Genomic DNA, 18,596 nt, shown 5'->3' on the forward strand with positions numbered 1-18,596 from the left:
TTGTGTTGACTTTGCCATCTATAGATGTAAGTCATCATTGGCAAACCTGGCATGAACTACATTACAACCAGTCATATTCTCTCTACTTGTCTCATATTTTGTCCCCCACATCTAAATACATCAACTAAAAGCTGACAGGTTTATTTTTAAGCTGCATCTACCTTCGTCCAGTTTAGACAGTTAAGTCCTTGTTTATTTATCAGTACACAGTGTTGCTTGTGGGAGTCCAGGTGCTAACCCAAGTGAGCTGTCAGGTTTTTGTCTGCCCATCTTTGGTTACCAGACCCCACGTCAGTGTGCTCTTTTCTGTAACCATCAGCACAGTTCCCACCCCCCTCTCAGACCAGCACCCTGAAGCACAGGGTGAGGATGATGTGCTTAGCCCTGCAGGGGACTCCTCTGCAAACCACCACAGCTGGCATGTGAGCACTCAGGTGGTGTCAGAATTTGACCTATTAGGATTAACTTACCTGCTTATAAATGAATAATAGTTTAGCAAGCGCCTGTATTTTGTGTGATAGGCTAATTGTTCCCCTGTGCCAATGAATTGGTAAGGCCATCTGGACTGCTGTGGTGGGAAAGGACTGTGCAGAGTATGTTGAAATATTGATGATGTTGCCTCTTTGATAATGGCAGAGCACAGTGCCTGAAAGGATCATGTGTGTCATTAGCTGGCTCCATTATTTTAACTATATCCTTGCTGTAATATCAGATTGACTGTATTTCTATTTTAGCAAGTAAAACAATTGGTAACTAGTGGATTTTTTTGTCTTTCTTTTTTTTTTTGCTCACCTAATGACTGAGCCTTGGTGGTTACATTTTAATGGCAGCTGCAAAAACCTCATACTATAAACAGTTTGGTATTTTCAGTACCAAGCGTCATGGTGTGATTGTTTGGCAAGATTTTTTGTTGATCTTAACAATCACCTGCTGTGTCAGAGGTACATATTTGTCAGATGACATTTATGCAGTAGATGACAATATGTCATCTGCATAAATCTTCAAATCTAAAGCAGAAGCTGACCAGGGATGGAGCCTAAGAAAACATTCAAATGTTTTGTGTGTGCTCATCACCATTTGCTTGGCAGTTGGTCGCACTTTGTACTCATGCAAATGGATTTTCGTCATGAACTAATTCACATCCTTTTCCTCGTCTACAAATGGTCCCATACACCAACAATCTTCATTTAACCAGAACAGCTGCAGCTGAAAAAAACAAGCTTTAAAATGTTGAATAATTATATATTAATAATACAGCCTTAATCAATGTTGTTAAACATCTGGAGGTTGATTACTACTATACTAACACTCACACTGAACTGTATAGTTTAATGTTCCCTTGACTGTCATTTTGTAATCTGTGTAGGTTTGCTCAATTCTTCCTGTGCCCACTGTTTGATGAGAGCTGTAAGGACCGGGAGGTGAATGCTGTCGACTCCGAGCATGAGAAGAACCTGATGAATGATGCCTGGAGGCTGTTCCAGTTAGAGAAGGCCACTGGCAACCCTAACCACCCCTTCAGTAAATTTGGAACAGGTAGAAAATCTCCAGATTAGCCATAAGTGCTCGCTGAAATGTGGTGACATTATTGACTTTCTGTTTAGTGCAGTTTGCTTCCATGATATGAAAGGTTATTGGTTGCATCACATCAGTCTCTTTGTGTGTAGAAATACACTGAACAACTGGAAAAGTGTATGTTCAAACACAAGATATGCAGTAGCAGTCGTAGTAGTAATAGTAATAATAATAATTTATACAGTACAATTCATGCATAAAATGCACCACTTAGTGTTGAACCTAAAATATCTGTGATAGAAAAAAAGATGATAAACCAAAGTACCATGTTTAGGATAGATGGTCTGATGAGGTATATTTTACACTTGTCCAATGGCCTATTTACATATTCATGTAAATAGGCCATGTTATATTTTGTTGTGTACTATTTTAGCATATAGAGTTAATATTACATTGCCTATGCAGTGTTAGTAGTGCGAGTATTTTGCCTCAAAAAGATTTGCAGTTTTAATGAAGTGGTTATCCATCTTAATAATAACCTTATTAAAATGCACGTTTAATTTTGTTGAATTTGTCCGATATTTGGCAAATAAGTAGCTCACTTTATTTGTATTTGCTAAATGAAAGGACACAGTGTTCCATAGCAATAAATAAAATGCATATAAACCCACCATTTTCTTCACATGCTACAGCTTTGATGTGTGACATTTCTAACAGTTTTTTTTAACCTTAAATCATAACATTAAGATTCACTCAACTGGTATTTAATTGTTGTGAGGGAAACCTCTCACAGCATTAACTGAGTTGACTCTCTGGGCAATTGAATTCCCAGATCAGAGTGACGTGCACTTGGAGCAGCTCCGAGCTCAAAATAGCCACCTGATGGCAGTCTTGAATTATATAATCCTTATTCCATTTAAGAATAGAGGAGGATCAGACAGACCTGAAAGTCATGTCCTCTTAGAGGAACAACATGACCTTTTTTAAGATTTTCACTTTGTTTATCTGTCTCTGTCTAAGAAAATGTAAGATGAAGTTTATTTACAGATGGCAGGCAAGTTTGTTCATGTATCTGGCAGACTACAGTCACTGGGTCATCACAGACTGGGTCTTAGATTGAATGACTCGCAAAGTTCTTAAATATTTTTCTTGCAGTTCTCAAGAAGACCATACTGATGTTTATATGTGTTTGCATCATTTGCATTCTGTAAGGGGAACAGTCATTGTTCCACCTTGTGCAGTCATCGTTATCAGTCTGCTACTCCTGATGCACTGTCCAATGATCTGTCAGTACACTGCTTTTGTGAATCAGTTTATTTAAACTAAATTAATAACTGGATTTGGACAACAAAGATAAACCTGAGGGATTAGATGTTTTGTTTTTAATAAAACATTGATCATTACAGCTGTACTCAGTCACGGAGAGGTTGTGGCATGATTTTAATTAACACATATTCACTCATTATGCATTCTTTCTCTTAAAGGTAACAAATTGACCCTTGAGACCCGGCCATCTAAAGATGGGATCGACATCCGTCAGGAGCTCCTGAAATTTCACTCTACATATTACTCCTCTAACCTAATGGGGCTGTGCGTGTTAGGAAGAGGTAACCTCTCGCAAACATCATGTGTGAATGTTGCAAAAACTCCACTCAGCCTAAACAGCACTCATATGACTTGTCAACCCCGATACTGTCAGTTACTCAAGACAACAAAGAGGAACAAACACTTCAAGTCATGCATGACTTGGCGGGCCTAAGCCATGTTACTGCAAGTTTGATTTTCAAGTTGATATAGCAATACAGCATTTCATTGTCACTTGTGATAAAGAACCTCTGTATGATTGCCAGAAACAATTGAGACAGTTTTCAGGACATAGTAGCTTCTGAATGCAGCTAGCAGGAGTATTTGTTTTAAGGTTAGTCCATACACCATATGCCTTACACCTCCTATCTGGTTTTGTAAGTTCATCTTCTTTTCAGCTTTGCTATCATGGTGGAGGTGGTTTCTAAAAATATCTTCCCACTGGCCTTTTACTTTTTTCAGCCTTTGCAATCATCTGTAATTGTAAGAAACTTTGAAAGCCACTGCTTCCTTTGTGGTAAAGAACAGCACCCTCTTCCTGTTTCACCATCTACAAACAGTCTTTGTGTTGAAGTAAAGTTATACAAGTTTCCCCTGTAAGCTTAAGCTGAGTTAACAGTTACAGATAAAAAGCCAACACAGGATTTCTCAAAGATGAGCTCAAGTTTTTATAATGGTCATTACATTAAATACACCGACTTCTCAGAATGATTGATATTGACTTACTGACGTTGAAATGCCAGCTAAAACCTAATTTAATTTCTTAATCCTCTTGTACACAATGTTAATTGTTTTCTGTCCACAAATTTAAAGTAAGCTCTTATTAAGTTATCTTTCAAGTTCATTTCCAGATATAAATGACATTTTGCACAGACAAAGTTTGATAGAAATGCTTACAAAAACATTACAGTGTGGTTAATGCTCCACGTGGTTCGCAAGTCACGTAACTGCGGAATGGCTACCGAGCTTTCGTGTGCATTGCTATAGATGGTCAATGTATGATAGTTAGTTTATTTTTTGTTAGAAGAGCCCTTCATTATATTTTAAACTGGGTCTTCTTTGCACTCATGAGCTCCTTATTGTCTCCTTACTTCAAAGCTAATCTAAGCTAAACTTTAAGTGTGTTCCACTTTTCTTCCCCCTTTATCTACAGAATCATTAGATGAGCTGACCTCTATGGTGGTGAAGCTATTTGGAGAAGTGGAGAACAAGAACGTACCAATCCCAGAATTCCCCGAGCACCCCTTCCAGGAAGAACACCTCAAAGTGAGTCAGTTAATAAAGTTTCTCAAACTTTGCTGCACACTCTTAACACTTTTAGAGTAATGTAGGGCCATAGCTAGTTGTAATGAGATTGTATTTAATAGATTTTTACCCAGTTCATCGTGACAGCTGGCTGTTCATTACAGGGGAAGACATTTTTGATGCTCTGTGGAAAAATGTTTTGAGTCACTAGATAATGAAATCATTTTTCTCCCAGCTATCACTCATCAAAATATGTTTGGTAAATTTCTGATTGGGCTTTCTTGTCCTTTGTCTTCTGTTGCAGCAATTCTACAAAGTGGTGCCTATTAAAGACATCAGGAACCTATATGTGACCTTTCCCATCCCCGACCTACAAAAGTACTACAAATCTAACCCAGGACATTATCTGGGACATCTGATTGGTCACGAAGGACCCGGAAGTTTGTTATCTGAGCTGAAATCTAAAGGTAGGACATAGAGTTCAAAGATAACAACACATATTTGGAGAATTTAGGGATTGTGACAAAAAAAGCACTATAAACGTATGGTTGGTATTATCATATTTTCTCACCCTAAAGGTTGTTGAATTTTGCATATATATTTATGTTTTTTAAATAGGATGTCTATATATGAATCAGAGCTGCAGCAATTAATCTCTAAGTTGTCAACTTTTAAATTAATCGCAAACTAATTCAACAATGCTTAGAGTACGTTTTTAAGAAAAAAAGGCAATTCTCCAATTCCTGTTTCTTAAATGTGAATATTTTATGGTTTCTTTGCCCCTCAAACTGAATATCTTTGTGTAATGGACAAAACAAGGTATTTCAGATGATCAACTCGGCCTTTTATCATCTAAGTAACTAATCGATTAATCGAGAAAATAATCAACAGATTTTATTGATAATGACAATATTCATTAGTTGCAGCCCTAACACAAATATTAAATAAACAAAAACAAATCAGCAATTAGAGTGATTATTCATCCTTAGTAGAATTTCTTTATTCAAGATGTTCAATTTTCAGTCGTAAATTTTATGTATGACTTACTGAAAAATGACCATTGTTATGATTATCTTTAAGGCTGGGTGAACACACTTGTTGGAGGGCAGAAAGAAGGAGCCAGAGGGTTCATGTTCTTTATCATCAATGTGGACTTGACCGAGGAGGGTCTCTGTGAGTACTTCAACCATACAAACTTCACTGATGACATGCATGTGGTTGACAGTATTTCCCACTGCGGTCAGATTTGTGTATGTTTGAATAAGTGCAATGTAAATGGTGTACATTGAGGTGTGTTATATGGGTCACTGCAGTGCACGTTGAGGACATCATCTTCCACATGTTCCAGTACATCCAGAAACTGCGCACCGAGGGGCCTCAGGAGTGGGTGTTTGAGGAGTGCAAGGTAATTAATGTTGTCTATTCAGCGACAGCATTTCAGACGGAGGGGCAGGACAAACTTGACCTACTTATTTCTGGTTAGTGGAGAAACTAATAGAGCTGCACAGACGTTGACAGCAGAGACTGATTGATTCAGACCTGCCAGCTATTTTCACCATCTTATCTGCTGAATGAAGCCATGTCAAATGAAGCTGGATAGTGCTCATTTTCTATGCTACGCTGTCTCCTAAGGGATTAGAATAACATGGGGATTAAATTTTGTGCAGCTCCACTTTCTAGACTCTGGCTCTGACTTTGGGTCTGTATACAGTTAATGTATGTAACTGTTGTATGAGTTGTGATTTCACTTGTTACATTCTCTCTCTCTCTCTCTGTAGGATCTAAACAAAGTGGCCTTCAGGTTCAAGGACAAAGAGCGACCCCGTGGCTACACTTCCAAAGTGGCTGGTCTCGTACACGTAGGTCCTCTCTCCATCTGCAGAGGTTGTTTCCAGGGAGACACAATGCAGCTCATTGCGTCTGTACCTGCTGTCGTCATCAGGCTGCCTGGTGCTGCTGTTGACTCTGTATTAGGAGAATTGAGATTTTGCAGAGGCACAGTCCGAGTTAGGCTCGGCTCTTATGTTTGCCAGAGTTCCTGTATGACTGTCGCAGAAAGGCTCATTGACTTAAGTACCTAATCATCATCCACTGCACGAATTACAAGAATTTTCTTGTGTGTGTCATCTTGCCAGGTTTGGCAGTGCATTTTTTTCACCCACCATTCTCTTAACACTAAGCAGGCTTTGATTTAAACTATTGATCTGAGATCTACACATTATGGAGATAAGAGCTTTAAAGAGATAGTTTTGATTTTTTGAAGTGGGGCTGTATAGGACACTTAACCATAGTCAGTGTTATATATAGTATTATAGATGTCTGTTGGCATGCCCCGAGCATAGAGAAGGGACAGGAAGCCAAGCAATTTACTGCTCTGGAGGGGGGAAAAAGCGAAATGCATTTTAGCCACCTTGAAAAAGTCCTCTCACTCATGTTCTTGTCAAAAACACCAGACACTCTTGACAAAAACAGCAATTTTTTTTTGCTGGACATGGCATGGGAGGTGCTGGTTTACTGCTGCTTCGATCAGTTAGCTAGCTTATGTTGTTGTGTGACTTTGGTGAATCTGAACTAACCCTTTGAAATGCCAAAGTCACACAGTTACACAAACTAACAGTTTGATGCAGCAGTAGACAGCAGCTCTTGAGTTCAGAGATGTAGAATCACATTTTTTTCTCAGTGGAGTCTGGCATTGAAGAGAGCAACATACCGGCTTCATTTAAACTTCGTAAACATCTGACTGATGGCAAGATAAAGCAGTGAAAGCTTTCTCATACAGTGCATCATAAAAACCCACTCCAAAAGATCCAAACTATCCTTTTAATTGTTGTTAAAGCTCTTATCTTTTTATATCTTATCGTCAGGCCTCTCTGTTGTCAGTTGACGACTTGTAATTATTTGGCCTCAAAGAAAAAAATGGAGGAAAGAATTAAATATCAAGACCTTTTCACAAATGTTTTACAGTAAAACGTCCAACCTCAAGCAGCAAAATGCTAATAGCTGTCTGATCTGTGTGTTTCAGTACTACCCTCTCGAAGAGGTTCTAGCAGCAGAGTACCTTTTGGAGGACTTCAGGCCAGACTTGATCGAAATGGTGCTGGACAAGCTGAGACCAGAACATGTCAGGTCAGTGTTAGACAACAGTCTGGTCCTGTACAGAAAAGCTGATGCCATCCATGCACTTTAAGCATCAATCCCATTGGTTATTACTCACATATAACATATACATGGTATGTAATGATGGACATGGCTAATGTCCCAGCAGACTCCCACCTACAGAATAAATTTGACTTTTGTTTAAACTTTTTTGTGATCAGTTAACGCATGGGGATCTTAGTAGTGTACATCAATCGGTAAAGTAACATTAGGATAATGTCACTGCAGCAAACAGCAACAGAAGTGTTCCGTAAATGGTCATTGTGAGTAATATTGTGTACATCATGTATAGGAAATAACAAATATCTTCCATTATGAATACCTAGATGCATTGCAAGCCTTATATGTGATAATGTGTGTATTTGTGCATAATGTGAAAGAGATAGTCTGTTGTATCTTTATAACCTGTATCTGAAATACATAATATGAGGATGATAATATAGAGGGCATTCAGATAATGATTATTTTTCGTGGCCTGCCAGCTGTGACAAAGTGCTGTTGGTCTACTTTGATATTTGGATGAAACAGCTATTCAATTTTCTGCCTTGAAAAGAAATGCCAGACAAACTTCACAGATTTGATTATCTCTGCAGCCTCAAAGTGTCCGTTTGTTATATCAGGAGACGGAGATGTGTGCTCAGGAATACATTATCAAGTTTTGCTCTCTGAATTGGCAGTGGTGCTGCACTCCATAGGGTTTTACATAAACAAGTTGGCAAATCTTTTCTACTACCTTGTTATACATGCCCCATATTATTTAAAGGTATTGGTCTATTAAATAGTTGTTTTTTTTTGTTAAAAAGGAACTACGTCCATTTTCAAAATTCATTCATCTTATTCTAATGGTCTAAGACAGTTCACATTTAACAGTAAACACGTACAACTCTGTCCCAGATCTAAAACCTAAAATGCTAAAATTCAAATATGGGATTTCATTGAGTATAAAGTCTGGAGCTGCTCCATAGACAATGAGTGATGAAAGATGTTCTAAATGACACTGAAGGACCTCGAGAAATGTTCTGAATATAGGCTTTATATCCTATGACATCACAAGTTTGTTTTGACTCGGTAAACACCAAGTGATAAGCTTAGATGATATCAGAAAACCATACAGTTACACCTACATTCTTTCCTTTGTTAAAACACTGAAGAGGTCCAGCCATTTTTTGTGGATTGACCCTTTGACACTGTGTTCTGTTTGGTAGGAATAAATTATTTCACAGAGGAGGTTACAAATCAAAAATGAAGTCAGAGATAATACCCAACAAGAGATTCATTTTGGGGATACAAAGAAATGTCTGGCATACACTAGCTGGTGGGAATAGCACAGTCTTCTCTGATGCAGCCTTACTTTGAGTCTTATGTAAAACTCCTAGCCTAGTGTAGCTTTAACTCCATTTCATTTTATGAGATGGTACTTGTGTCGAACAAAGTGCAGACTTGTAACTACTCCATTCCTTAATGCTTACCCATGAGAAGATTGCATGCCCTCTCTGGCTGACCCTGACAGTCTGCATGCCAGGCTCTTCCTTTACTGAAGTGGCTATTTAACCTTGGGGTTTAACCACTGCTACTTTGAATTCATGACGATCTTTCCTTTTGTATCAGTTGCACTCCAGCAGCCATAAGTGGAGTTACAGCATGTCAGGTTACATCATTTAACTACCAGAAATTATAACCCCTTACGTATGATGCACCATAATTGTTTTTACATCCTAGTTGTTAACTAAGCAGAAACTAAACCTGCTATTTGCCTCTTTGTGATTGTGACTAGTCAATCACACTGTGAATGCAGCGCACTAAGGGTGTACAGGAATTCTAAGCATAGCGCAAGACGCTTCAGTGGATCTCCTCCACATGATCCAAATGAAATGCTAATAGAAAAGCACTCACATCTCATTTCGTGTGTTGGTTACATATGCAGAGTATCTTATCAGCTCTGACAAAGAGGTTTTTGTATCCATGTAACGTGATCTGGTCCGCTCTTTTGATTTTCCAGAGTTGCAGTGGTGTCAAAGTCATTTGAAGGACAAACAGACAAGACAGAAGAGTGGTACGGTACACAGTACAAACAGGAAGCCATCTCTGAAGACTCCATTGAGGTGAATCACTGCGTTCACAGTGATCTTATCAAATCAGGCGCACTAGTGGAAGATTTTTTTTTTCGGTTTTGTGATGAGTGTATGACTACACCTTACGTTTTACTTGCTTATTACATGCCTTTGTTGCAGAAATGGGCAAGTGCAGACCTCAACGGCAAGTTCAAATTGCCCATGAAAAATGAGTTCATCCCCACCAACTTCGAGATCTACTCTCTTGAGAAAGACTCTCCATCAGTGCCCACTTTAATCAAGGCAAGTGTTTTTGCTGCGCAGCTCTATCAAAGTATTCAAAGTACTGTCGCTCTTCATTACCTAACTGCTCCAGACTATCCTTGCTAAATCCTATATTGTTAAAAATCTCTGTTATGCTTTCATATGCTAATATGGTATTGTGATTGAGATATAAAACATTTAGTACTCTTGTTGCCATCATGTGAAGATCAGAGGAACTAAGCTGTTATCAGCAGCGGACATACTTTAGTCTCTGAAGGAAAAGATAAATAAATGGCAGTGTGCCTTTTTCCTTTTATTGCTCAATCACCATATTATAATCTGCTGATATCAAAGTAACTTCGTCACATTTGTGCGATTAAGCAAATGCATAATGTCTGCTTGTGTTGTTACGCTGCAATGTGCATTTAATTTCCACAGAATACAAATGAGTATCTCAGCACAGAATGGACTTGAATATGAAAATGTGAACTATTTGTTTGTGGTGTTCATTTCTTGCAGGACACTGCCATGAGCAAGGTGTGGTTCAAGCAGGATGACAAGTTCTTCCTGCCCAAGGCGTGCCTGAACTTTGAGTTCTTCAGGTATGTAACTAACTATGAACCTTAGTAGTTCAGCTGAACTTAAGGGAAAATGTCCTCTCCAGTAAATCTGTTTTCACTTCATGATACCTCATTAGTTGTCATTATTTCTCAATACTAAATAACAATAACTACTATTATATATACTATTATAATACTGCAATATGTAAAGTATCAGCAACACCCCCCCCCCACACACACACACACAAAAAAGGGCAGTGTCTAGAAGAATTCCTGTTGCTGCTCTACAATAACAAATACTTGAATGTTTCAAAAGAGCTGGAGAAACAAAGTGTTTATTTTGCATTTACAGTAGCTTTACTGAACACCAGTGTCCCATTAAATAAGACCAGAACAGAAAGCAAGCTCCAAACTGCAGCCACTCATTTTCACTGTGTCTGTAACAAGATTGTTAAAGTTTATTAATACTAAAGTAAAAACTAGATTAAGGTGTGAAGAAAAACATTTTGGTTAACTGAAATTAAAATAAAAGCTACACTTAAACAACAGAAATGGTATTGTAGACTAATAAGCAAATGGTCAATTTGGTAAAGATTGGAAACGCAACAAACATAATGAGGCATTAGTGCATATATTTATTGAGACTGAGATGTCTACATGACTGTTAGTCAACCGCCTTTACAAAGTGTTATCTTAGTATTGCAATACCTTTTCTGAACGTGTTAAATCTTTCCCCTGACAGATACCCCCCATATTATAATCTCAAAAATAAAACTAATACTGAAGCTAAAACTATTTAAACCAAACTGAAATGAGCAAACCCACTTTGGAATATAATTGAAACTTAATTGAATTAAAAACTAATAAAAAGCGCAAAGCTATAATAACTCTGATCTATAAATCTACTGAAAGCTGAACATGATGTTTTTAAAATAGTGATTTTTCAGTGGTTATTTATTATGTCAATGCATCCCTGGTGGTGAAGACTTTCACAGTTTGACCACATGATGCAGGCCTAAATCTTAAGTACAATAGAAATACAAATAAGCCAAATGCAACCTAAACCTTGAATTGAATGCCATTTTACTAATTATTTGAATCACAATAGCTACTCTTTATTCTTGCTGTGGCAATCGGTTCAAAGTAATTCAAAAGGAAATCTTGCACCTGCTTCCTTTTCCAGTGTTGCTAGAATTTTCTAAGAGGCCATTTCCAAACACTCAAATCTAACTCAGGAGGCTCTTCCAGTGTTTACACAGAAGACACCACTACATAAACTGGGATAGGCTGGATTAGTAGGCCAGTTCTCTGGAACTGAAACACTGCCAAACCCTTCTGGATGTCTATTATGTGGTTTGTAGGTTGTCACAAATTGTAGTCTGATAACCAACCAAACATCTTGACACAGAGTTTGTAATGTTATCCCCCTAATAACTAAGCTATTGGTATGTTAACGTGTAGGACTATGTTTTGTAAAGTACATGTGTTACCTTCAGCTCCGACTGTAAAAAAAAAAAAAAAAAAAATGAAGACACCAGTACCTCTACATATGTTTCTATGCTTTGTTTGACCACTGCCATTTTCTCTACAGCCCGTTTGCGTACGTGGACCCGTTGCATTGTAACATGGCATATTTATACCTGGAGCTCCTCAAGGACTCCCTCAACGAGTATGCATATGCAGCCGAGCTAGCTGGCTTGAACTATGACCTCCAAAATACCGTCTATGGGATGTATGTAAGTATTCAAAAAATTGCTCACCATTGCCCTCACGCTGCATCCCAGACCTCACGTCTCCGATCCTTATCATCCTCAGACTGGGCTACTGTGGCTCAGCCAGGCCTGGGTTGTCGAGTCATTTTAAGTCATCTGTATGGGCACATTGGAAGGTTTTATCTCACAGGATGATGAATTAATGAAGAAAAGTTTACTAATATCCACTCTATTCGTTAGTCCATTGTCTGTCATTGTCAAAATACTTGACAGTTACAGACATAACTTGGGGTAAACCCATCAAAGCAGTTAAAAAAAATTACATTTAAACATTGAAATGCAAAAACCTTCCAACCTGGCTGTCCTAGCCTCTATTCTGTCTGCATCTTCCTCTTCATTTCTCATCAATCCTTTTCTCATTTTTGCTCACCCACCTCCTGCGAAACTCTAATGACTACTCGAGGTAATTGTCTTGTCACGTTGGACATCAGGTGAAGCGGCGTTTCACCAACAGCACTGAATTTGCGATTTGATGGTTGATCTGAAAATGGTGGCATGAGTCTCCCACCTGATCTGATTGTCTGACAGTTTTTACGGGACAGAAGGCTGGTCACGAGGCTGCATATACATACTCTTCTTATCATTCTTCTCATACTTGCATTGTTTTTTGTGTGTGTTTTTTTCTTCTGAACCCCCCCCCCCCCATTCCCAACAAACATGTTTTTTTTGTTGTTCTTCTTTTTTCCCCTTCCATTAGTCGCTACCTATACGCAGATCCCCTGCACTGCAACATGACCTACTTGTTACTCAGGTTACTGAAGGATGATTTAAAAGAGTATACATATGCAGCCCGCTTGGCCGGGCTGGTGTATGGCGTAGCCTCGGGGATGAATGCCATCCTCGTAAGTAAGCTGTGTGAAGTCTGGAGGGAAGTGGGGGTGCCAATGACGGGGCCTCTTTGAGGTTTTGACAGTGTGTGGAAACTTGCGGCTTCTTTTTTTTTTTTTTTTTTTTTTCCAACGTATGTGATTAAGTGCTGTGTGTGTCTCGTCCGATCTGAAGAATTTTGAAATGAATGAAATCTCTGCTTGCTACTGCATTCCATGCAAACACCAACTTAAAGGGGAGCACCACCAAAATTCAGTATTCCAATGTTATTTCCATGGCCTAGGGAAGTTCAATCAATATTTGTGAACATGAGTTACTCTGTCAAAGCCAGAAACCAGAGACGTCTCTAACTGGTGATGTCATTGCTTATAAAGTCTGGCCCATAGACAATGGATGCTTTTGTGCACCCACAGAATGTTTTTGTTCTTTTTTATACCCAAATAAGCAACAGAAAATGTACCCGTGGGTGCTTTCAATGTCATTTATATTCCTGATTCATTGTCTATGAAGCAGCTTCAGAATTTACACCCTATGACATCACAAGTTTGAGTTTTATCACTCTAGTTTTTGGTTTTGTAGAAGGGTTGTTCACATTTACCAGTATTTTTGGACTGTCTTAGATCATAGGAATAACGTATTTTTTTAAAAGTTGGTTTAGTTCCCCTTTAATATGTAATTTAACCGTAGCTGAAAACAGTCCTCTGGAAATGTGATAAACTACTATACTGACATTTTATTTCTACTTATGATTAACGTATTTACCTCTAGGAGTTATATATCAAAAATTGTAATTATCAGATTCTCTCAGAAAAGAAAAGACATTGCCATATTTGAGTTTTTTGTAAATGCCTTTATGACTCTGTCTCTGTTGTAAGTCTTTTTTATTTCTAAGATAAGTGTTTTTGAAATTGATTATTATAATGGGATTTCATTTTAAGCCACCTTGGCAATGAAATGTATGAATTTAAAACTTTGTTCAGACTTGTTCAGACAAACTGAACCCTGGCTTTTTCACTCAAGGACGCCCAAGTGACTGATTCTACAGATTCACTACCAACATTCATTCATGGTAATGTATTCAGGCAGGAGGAAAAGACTGGGTGGCAAAATTTTACCTACTCTTTGTAATTATTTTTTGGTCTTTTGGCAGCTATTCTCTGGTTTCTATTGTGTTAGTGTCAAACAGGTGGTAGATGAAATGGTGTCTCAAGGAATAAAGCCAAATGATGCAGATTCTTTGACATATTTATTGTCACATTTCTGCTCATGGCAGTGTGTAATGGATGTTGGAAGTGGATCTGTATCCAGGAATTTTGATTAGTTACAAGCGACTTGCTAAGTCAGGCTTTGTTTCCCTAATTTTGGAATACAGCCGATCTCTGAATTGTGTGTGCATCCCTGGCAACTTGCCTATGAATGACACTGGTTTGTGGTGGTGGTGGTGGTGGTGTTTTGCTCTTTTCTAACTTTCTAACTTCCACACTAGCACTCTGCTGCACCCTTTGTCATATGACGTAGTAACCTGCATCCATTAGCTTTCTCTCACCGGTGAATCACGATTGTGGTGTGCCCTAAGAGACAGCCATTCAACACATTATCTGTAGTCGTGTGACTGTATGTAATTGAATTGAGTCAGCAGTGCTGGTGTGGCTAGCCCGGTGTTTGTCAAGGTTAATGATGTTAGGAGAGATTACTTTAACAGGTGTCACCACAGGGACCCAGCGACAGGGAGGAGGGGGGAGGATGAGTCTGAGAGCGTAGCCATGTAGTTGCAGGTTTTGCTGAATCATGAAGGGCCATAAGGTGCAGATGACATTGCAAAGTAGAAGCTTTAAATAACCTTCACTGTTCTTTTCCATTTTTAAAAAGCTTATTTGCATAAAAACTATCATAGACCACTTTAGGTTTACGCTGACTCCCTGAAAGACTACAGTGAAATATGTTTCCCCTGATGGACATAATGAAGTGATGCTTGCTTTTCAGCCTCTTGTTACCTTTTGCTATTTTTATTATTAATCTTTGTGGCCAATAGGATTATTTTTTTAATATATATATATTTCACTAGTTTTATGTAATTGTCTTTTGGAATATTTGAGGCAAATATAGATGTGCTGTCACATATTTTATGATATTTATTTTAGCAGTGAAGAGTCATCTTTCGCTGGGTGTGGTCTTGACAATCATTTGGCCAGCCAGTAATTCCACATGTAATAAATGCCAAAACCTTCATATAAAAAATATGAAACTACAGCTTCAGATTTGCCTTATCTCTGCATTTGTTGATAATGTACCATCTGTCCTCTATCACTGTCTGCTGCAGCTGTCTGTTAAGGGTTACAATGACAAACAGCACATCCTGCTAAAGAAGATCATTGAGAAGATGGCCACCTTTGAGATAGACGAGAAGCGCTTTGACATCATCAAAGAAGCGGTAAGCACTGACTGCAACTCCATCATCAGAACATGTTATGAGCCATGATCGATAAGACAGATGACTTTATTAAATGTCTCACTTTAACCCCTGAGTATTTAGAGCCTGGTTTACTCTGCCTCACAACACGAGCAGTAAACTAACAGCAGTAGGCATTTTAATGTGCTGCAGAAGTTTTCAAATACTTTTTTTCCCTTTTAAGTCCAGCTCATAAAGTGTAGTTGTTGAACTGAACCTCCTCTTTCTCTCCGCAGTACATGAGGTCTTTGAATAACTTCAGAGCCGAGCAGCCTCACCAGCACGCGATGTACTACCTCCGTCTACTAATGACCGAGGTTGCTTGGACCAAAGACGAGCTCAGAGAGGCTCTGGACGGTGAGGATGGATCCTCTTAATCCCTCTTTTTTTCTCTTTACTGTCTCAAAGTCCCAGCCTTTGCGCTTATTACTCCCTTATCTACTGTGGGCCAAACTGAGTTCACTGAAATACGGAATAAAAGCATAGTCATTGGTGCCAGGTATTGTTTAAAAAATTGCAATGCCAATACCTGTACCCTTAAAATTATACCAATATGTTACCAAATTAGATACACATAATGTGAATGGAATGGCCTGTAGAATAGTTATGCTTTCATATGTTTTGGTGGTATTACCGACAGGGATTTGAAGGCGTATCAAAAACACTAGACTCCATTGAGAAAAACAGTAATTTTACTCCACAGAACAGTGGAGTTGCTGGTCTACCGCTGCCTCGATCAGCTGTTGTGTAAGGTAAAGTGGAGCAAATATTGAAATATAGAGTAAACTTGAACTGCAATTTATTTCTTTTCAAGTGTAAAATATGTTTTGCTGCTGCAAAGGCCAGTTAAAATTCGATGAAGGTGTGCACATGACAGAGTAAATAAATTTTCGCATTATCTGGGTATTACTCCCTAACATGTTTACATGTATTTTCAATGTCCAATTTGAGTTGGACTAACGCAATCCTTCGACTTTTTCTAACATGTAAACATAATGAGTGACAGTTTAACAATAGAGTTGAGCCGTTTCTGTGTTCGTAGGGACAGTTGAATCTCTCAATGATGGATGCTAGCAGCTGTTGCCGCTGTGTTAGAGTATGCTAACTAGGCAGACGCTAGGCTCTAGGCTGTGGAGACGGCAGCAACAGAAAGTTTGCTTATCCAGTGGTGTGTAAGGACAGTCCGGCATCAGACCCCTGCTGGGATCGAATGCAGGTATTGATTGTTTTGAAACATCTCGATACTACTGTACGGGGTTATTTCAGTTAATAAGTTAAATTATTGAGTACCGATACTCAGCCCAAATAGGCAAGCCTGTCTTTAGGCAAGAACTGAGCAGGTGAAGCTTGGGATACGTAGCTAGTTGTATGAGGTTGAATAACTCCGTCACAGTAACAACAAACAATGATCGACACTACTCAGTTTCAGTGTGTTTGCTTAACAGTTGATAGAGGCCTACTCTTAAGCTTCTGTTACCTTAGGTCTTTTCTTCTCTTCTGTTTTCTTCCTTAAATCCTCATTTGAATGCTAAGGCTGTTCTCCAGCAGATGCCTCCCTAGCTGCAGTCTTTCCTTTCCGCAGTGCCAGTCTGGAACCTGAAGGGCAGACTGCTATATTTTTACCATGCAGCTTACACAGACGATCCTCAAATTCACATGAGACTCAATTAACCTGCAGGGTCAAAGCCCTCAGCCCAGTCACCGGGGCCTCCAATTACCACGCCCTCTTTTACCAGTGTCCTTACCCTCCTGCTGTGCCCTGTATGGGGTCTAGGACACACTTTCATCCTCTTATTTCCTAGTGTGTGTGTAGGTGTCGACACACAATCATTCAGATAGATTGTGTGTGTGTGTGTGTGTGTGTGTGTGTGTGTGTGTGTGTGTGTGTGTCCCTGTAGTGGCTCATCCTTGAATCTGGGTCAGACGATGCTTGAATTCAGATTGACCAGCCCACATTGAGACAGACTTAATTTTTATGTGCATGTTACTGAGTGTGTAAGTGTGTGTTTTGCATGATTGTCTTTATGTGTGACTGCTGTTGTCTTGTTCATGACAGGAATGCTGTGCGATGAAATCAAACACACTGCCGTTATTCGTTATTTTTTTCCCTGATTCAGTCTCAATAGCAGCTTGGTAAAATTGCTCGGGAAATTGCTCTTTGATTGATTGCTGTTGTCTGTGATCTGTATTCCAGATGTAACTCTCCCACGCCTCAAGGCCTTCATACCTCAGCTATTGTCACGGCTACATATTGAAGCCCTTCTCCATGGCAACATCACCAAGGAGGTTTGTCACTGTGTTTATACTGCTCGCCGAGGAAATGTTCTTTCCCTTTATATCGAAGCTTGAAGTTTTGTAAAATATGTGTGAGCTTTTCTCAGTTGATATTGAATACACTCTTTTATTCTGGAACATCTGAGTCACCTTCAGCTTTTTACCTTCCCTTCCAATGGTATCACAGAGGGAGGATTATTGTCAAAAACCTCTTATGAGATCCTGCGAGCAATTCACTCCTTATATGAGGTCTTGGCTGTCGCAGCACCCGCCTTTTGCTTTGTTATGATGACCGCGTCACAGTCTGGTGGAGAGAGAATTAGACTCAGCAGTGGGAGCGATGATCCATTTCTTCGTCAGCGAGCTATAGTGTAGGCAGACTCCTAAAGTGCCAGAGCAAGCACTGACCAAGTTTGGTGAAGAAGCCTGGTGATATGAGGCTGTATGATAGATGAGGTGTTCTGATGGGAAATATGTACTGGCCAATCAAAGGGCAGGAAATGTCACCATAAAACATTGATTTTAAAAATCAGTGATAATTACTTTCTTGTTGTTTTGGGGCAAAAACAACTTAACCTATTACAATCCGTACATGTACCCCTCTCCTCACATTAGAGTAATGAAACTTAGTTTCACAAGCACAATCTTTTCGTAAAATACATCGACCGCACCAGTGTGAGTGTCCGACCCCGAAACCTCTGAATCCCTTTCGTTGCTTAAATCTATCTAATATTCACAACCTACACACTTTAAAACAACATTTCAGCCTAAAATCAAAAGTACATATTTTACCTCTACCCTGTAGTGCTATTTATCAGTTAAGATAGTTTTGGTGCGAGTTGCAAAGTGTTGGAGATTCGCTTTACCGACAAGTCTACAAACTCCAGATAAGGTGGCT

The 18,596-nt window shown here is 39.0% G+C and overlaps 1 protein-coding gene across 2 annotated transcripts in view; it reads left to right on the forward strand.

Annotated features, from left to right (window-relative positions):
- The window catches only part of ide (insulin-degrading enzyme), a 34,353-nt gene that overhangs the window by 2,059 nt on the left and 13,698 nt on the right, over window positions 1–18,596 (forward strand). The window contains exons 4-18 of one of the 2 annotated variants that reach the window (XM_042501770.1): window positions 1,367–1,536; window positions 3,000–3,122; window positions 4,253–4,365; window positions 4,649–4,811; window positions 5,425–5,517; window positions 5,658–5,749; window positions 6,123–6,203; window positions 7,367–7,470; window positions 9,500–9,602; window positions 9,732–9,854; window positions 10,335–10,417; window positions 11,967–12,111; window positions 15,296–15,406; window positions 15,661–15,781; window positions 17,619–17,710. In XM_042501770.1, the coding sequence (XP_042357704.1) occupies window positions 1,367–1,536; window positions 3,000–3,122; window positions 4,253–4,365; window positions 4,649–4,811; window positions 5,425–5,517; window positions 5,658–5,749; window positions 6,123–6,203; window positions 7,367–7,470; window positions 9,500–9,602; window positions 9,732–9,854; window positions 10,335–10,417; window positions 11,967–12,111; window positions 15,296–15,406; window positions 15,661–15,781; window positions 17,619–17,710 (1,717 nt within the window). Of the gene's footprint in view, window positions 1–1,366; window positions 1,537–2,999; window positions 3,123–4,252; window positions 4,366–4,648; window positions 4,812–5,424; window positions 5,518–5,657; window positions 5,750–6,122; window positions 6,204–7,366; window positions 7,471–9,499; window positions 9,603–9,731; window positions 9,855–10,334; window positions 10,418–11,966; window positions 12,112–12,844; window positions 12,990–15,295; window positions 15,407–15,660; window positions 15,782–17,618; window positions 17,711–18,596 lie in introns of both variants that reach the window. The other variant, XM_042501771.1, reaches the window with a different exon arrangement.

The sequence above is a fragment of the Plectropomus leopardus genome, chromosome 15 (assembly GCF_008729295.1).
Source record: "Plectropomus leopardus isolate mb chromosome 15, YSFRI_Pleo_2.0, whole genome shotgun sequence".
In the NCBI taxonomy this organism is placed as follows: Eukaryota; Metazoa; Chordata; class Actinopteri; order Perciformes; family Serranidae; genus Plectropomus; species Plectropomus leopardus.